The sequence below is a fragment of the Abramis brama genome (assembly GCF_963993115.1).
Source record: "Abramis brama genome assembly, chromosome: 5".
Taxonomy (NCBI): Eukaryota; Metazoa; Chordata; class Actinopteri; order Cypriniformes; family Leuciscidae; genus Abramis; species Abramis brama.
The window spans coordinates 13,668,231-13,671,799 of record NC_139967.1 but is presented as its reverse complement, the minus strand read 5'-3'; the positions used below and the strand labels follow the sequence as shown (position 1 = coordinate 13,671,799).

The following is a 3,569-nucleotide window of genomic DNA, read 5'->3' as shown; positions in this document are numbered from 1 at the left end:
TAACTGTATACAACTTTTATTGACAGTGATGGTAAACCACAAAAAAAAGCACCTGGCCCAGCTCAGAACTGGATGACCTGGCCCTGGAAGAGAGATGAGTAGAAATCATACGTTAATACTTGTAACAGTCTGAAATAGTTTTACAGTTTTCAATGGTTCTGTCCTGATGCCAATATACAATGTGTTAATGTGTTCAGTCACCCTTTTTCCAATACACAGAGGATTATGAACTGGTTTGACTTCTCAGTACTTGACTAAACTGACTTGACTAACTGAATTTCCATAACTCGTTTTGCAGTTCTCACTTTTTCCACTTTTAAAAACTCATGCAATCATTTTACAAAGATTGCCTCACAAAAATAGAAATTTCTAGCTGATGAAATCTTTAAGAATAACCACAAATCTTTGCTTTACTATAAAAATCTTTCAAATGAATTTCCACACACATAAATTACAAATCAAATAGTATTACCAGTTTTCTCCATGATAGTGAAAACCCTGAAGACAATTAATGGCTAAAATACCACCCTCAAACCACCCCCTCACTCGTTCCCCATGTTTTATCATCAGTACAAATAGTATCAAATTTGCCTTTTTACTTGATCTTTAACCAGCTGATGTGCATTTCACATACCTTTCTCTTTTTGTCTCCTCCCAGCTCAAAATGTTTGCATCTCTTAATGGCCAACATCCTCTTTGAGCGGCAGTTGGGCTCCACGCACTCCAGCCTCAGCACAATCTTCTTTGTGGTTTTAGCCTATGGCAAAAAGAGGGACAATCACACCTGATTTGTAAACATCCATATGATCAACAATGAATATTTAGGGCAACATCAGTTTCTCCACACACAACATAACTAAACCCAAGTTGCTTAAATAGTAATTTTATGTAGCTTTGAACCTTTCACATTCTATAATACTTGCATATAATACTTTTACTGGGGTTAGTTAAGTAAAATATTTTTTTAGAATATTTAAGCAATCAAATTACATTATCCATAAGTTAAACAAATTATTTAGAAGGATGTGCTGCTTTTGAACACTTCTCCTGTGGCATGCTCCGTTTTAGTGTCAGCGAAGTGTGCTAGGCGCATGAGAATTCCTCTTTAAACTCAATTACAGAACTCCTGTTCTAAGAATGATGCACACTTTTGTTTGGTGTGAGAACGGTCCATTGGTCAGTTTGAAAAGGTCCGATGACAATGTACAACCACTGCTGCACAGAGATGTGCTTTTGACGTCATGTGCAGGCAGAATCCTAATGATAACTCCTCCTGTCATCCCAACATTATGAAAAAAGCAACTGTATTTGAAGACTTTAAGATGTGCATTTTTTTTTTAAATGTTTTGTCCATTAAAAATATACTGTATAAACATACTGTATAAACATGCAGTATAACATCCTAAACATGTTAAACAGGCAAAATTGCATACATTTGATTTGTTTATAACAATTAAAAATATTATCTGGCCAGTGGAAAATGAGTAACTTCTCTGAAAAGTATTTTATACAGTTTTGCATTTACCTAGATTTTGATAACCTATATTTATTATAAAACATAAGGCTACTAAATTGTTTTTAGCAATATGTGACTGCACAAATGGCATTTATAATCTTGTACCATTAAACATGGTATTATGTGGATGGGAATATGCATATGAATAGTAAAGCTAGGCATTGCAAGCTCTATGGTTATTTCATAGAGTTAGGGTGGAGATGCACGTATGCACAATCTTCCGCAGACTTGGTTTTATAAAGGGAATTGTGCAGGTTCTGGCATACGCAGTTTTATTAATCTGAAAACGTACGTGCATACACAAAATCTAGATTTTAGGATGAAATCTACAGAAAGTTTAATATACGAGGTCCCCAATATTAAAATCTGGTGATCCTATTGGAAGTGGTCAGGTAAAACAGAACATTGTTTACACCTAGTGGTAACCTACAACTTCAATGCATGTCCTGTGACCAGTTGAGATGCTTACACTACAAATGCAATGTTGAAAACACATCTGACCACTACATTCAAATTAGAAGTCCATCCAAAAACTTTTCGGTTCTCACTCATTTGTATTTAGTACTGCCCAGTTTTTATTACCTAAAATTGATAAGATCACATGTAAATCTAAGGCTCCATGTTATTTAGTCAAATGCCAAATAAAGGCATTTAAGCACATTAACAATAACCCAAATACACTTGAAATCATGTATAGCCAACAAGATTCCACCATATTCTACACCAGTGGGTCTCATTTTTGTCAAGATTTTGACATTTTTGTCACTTTTCAAAACTTGCAGCATATTTTTCATTTTAGTTTTGTTGTATACCAAGTTACACTCTTTGCTGATAAATGATCAGATCAAATCAGATAAATGTAAAATAATAAATAGCAGTACTGGTTTGGAACAATATAGTAGATATTTTGATTTTGAGACCACATGGCCACTCTGGCTTCAATACTTTGGCACCCAACATACCTTTTTACGGAAAATAGGCTTTGTTTGTCCTCCATAACCACTCTGCTTTCTGTCGTAACGCCTCTTCCCTAGAAGTCACAGTTAAACAAATGCAGTTAATTCTTCAGACAGTGAAATCTACACTGTTCAACGTCCCAGTCATTTCTCAAGACTTACCCTGGGCGTACAGAGAGTCTTTTCCCTTCTTGTACTGGGTCACTTTATGTGGCTGATGCTTCTTACATTTTTTGCAGTAAGTCCTGCGGGTCTTCGGTACATTTACCTACGGAAAAACATCTCGTCAATGAAATCTCATGCAGTCCTAGTTCATTACAGCGGCGCTGAAAACCAGCTAAAGTGACTAGCATTCGAGCTAATCAGTAATTACACAAAATTCCATAACTTCAGAGGTGTGAATAATGCATTCGAATATACAAAGACAAATAAAAAGCGTTGAATTAAGCTTATTTCAAATACCAATCATTTGCCGCTACAGTTGAAACATCTACATTACTATTCGGTACGTCGACAAGTAAAAGAGAATGATAATCTCATTCGTCATATAAACAACCCAATATAACATTTTATATAATGCCGATGCTGTATACATTCACATTGTGCAGTTTGTTTAGGGCTAAGTTGTTCACATATTTAGGATTAAAACAGATTTTGGATGAAAGTCTACAGGAAGACATTACGCACCATGGTTGCCCTCGCGGCGCAGGAGCAAAGAGGAAGTACCGACGTCACTCAGAGCATTAATACCGGGTCGCACCAGTGAGGTCTCGCGCTGTTTGCTCTTGCACGATGCTACCATCTAATGGTCGAGATACCAAGCATACATATGAATACCAATATTATTATAAGTATTTTAATGACTAATGTTAATGATACCACCGACAACGTAGAAGTTGATAGTGTTCAAGTAATCTGTAAAGACTATATTTATTTCTACTTATCGCGATATTTTGTCGAAACGTGACCAAAACGCGCACGCCAATCCAAAACACCGACAAGAGCAACCAATAATAATGATCAAAATGTGATAAATATTACTGAAAATGCGACTCATAGTATTACATAATAAAATCCCAGGGAAAATGATTCTAAAA

At 35.7% G+C, this 3,569-nt stretch overlaps 1 protein-coding gene across 1 annotated transcript; it reads right to left on the bottom strand.

Moving 5' to 3' along the window:
* rpl36a (ribosomal protein L36A) lies at window positions 1-3,270 on the bottom strand. The gene is made up of 5 exons (XM_084113566.1): window positions 3,160-3,270; window positions 2,635-2,740; window positions 2,479-2,546; window positions 635-757; window positions 1-83 (listed from the first exon to the last, which is right to left on the bottom strand). The coding sequence occupies exons 1-5, from the start codon at window positions 3,160-3,162 to the stop codon at window positions 63-65; spliced, it is 321 nt and encodes a 106-aa protein (XP_083969692.1). The 5' UTR covers window positions 3,163-3,270; the 3' UTR covers window positions 1-62.
* Between the last annotated feature and the right edge of the window lie 299 nt (window positions 3,271-3,569).

What these genes read in the sequence shown, in the direction of transcription:
- rpl36a (XM_084113566.1), bottom strand. An exon ending in AGACTCTCTGTACGCCCAGG is followed by an intron (nt 2,547 to 2,634) that starts GTAAGTCTTGAG and finishes TGTGACTTCTAG; the next exon opens with GGAAGAGGCGTTACGACAGA. An exon ending in GAGGAGACAAAAAGAGAAAG is followed by an intron (nt 84 to 634) that starts GTATGTGAAATG and finishes TCTCTCTTCCAG; the next exon opens with GGCCAGGTCATCCAGTTCTG.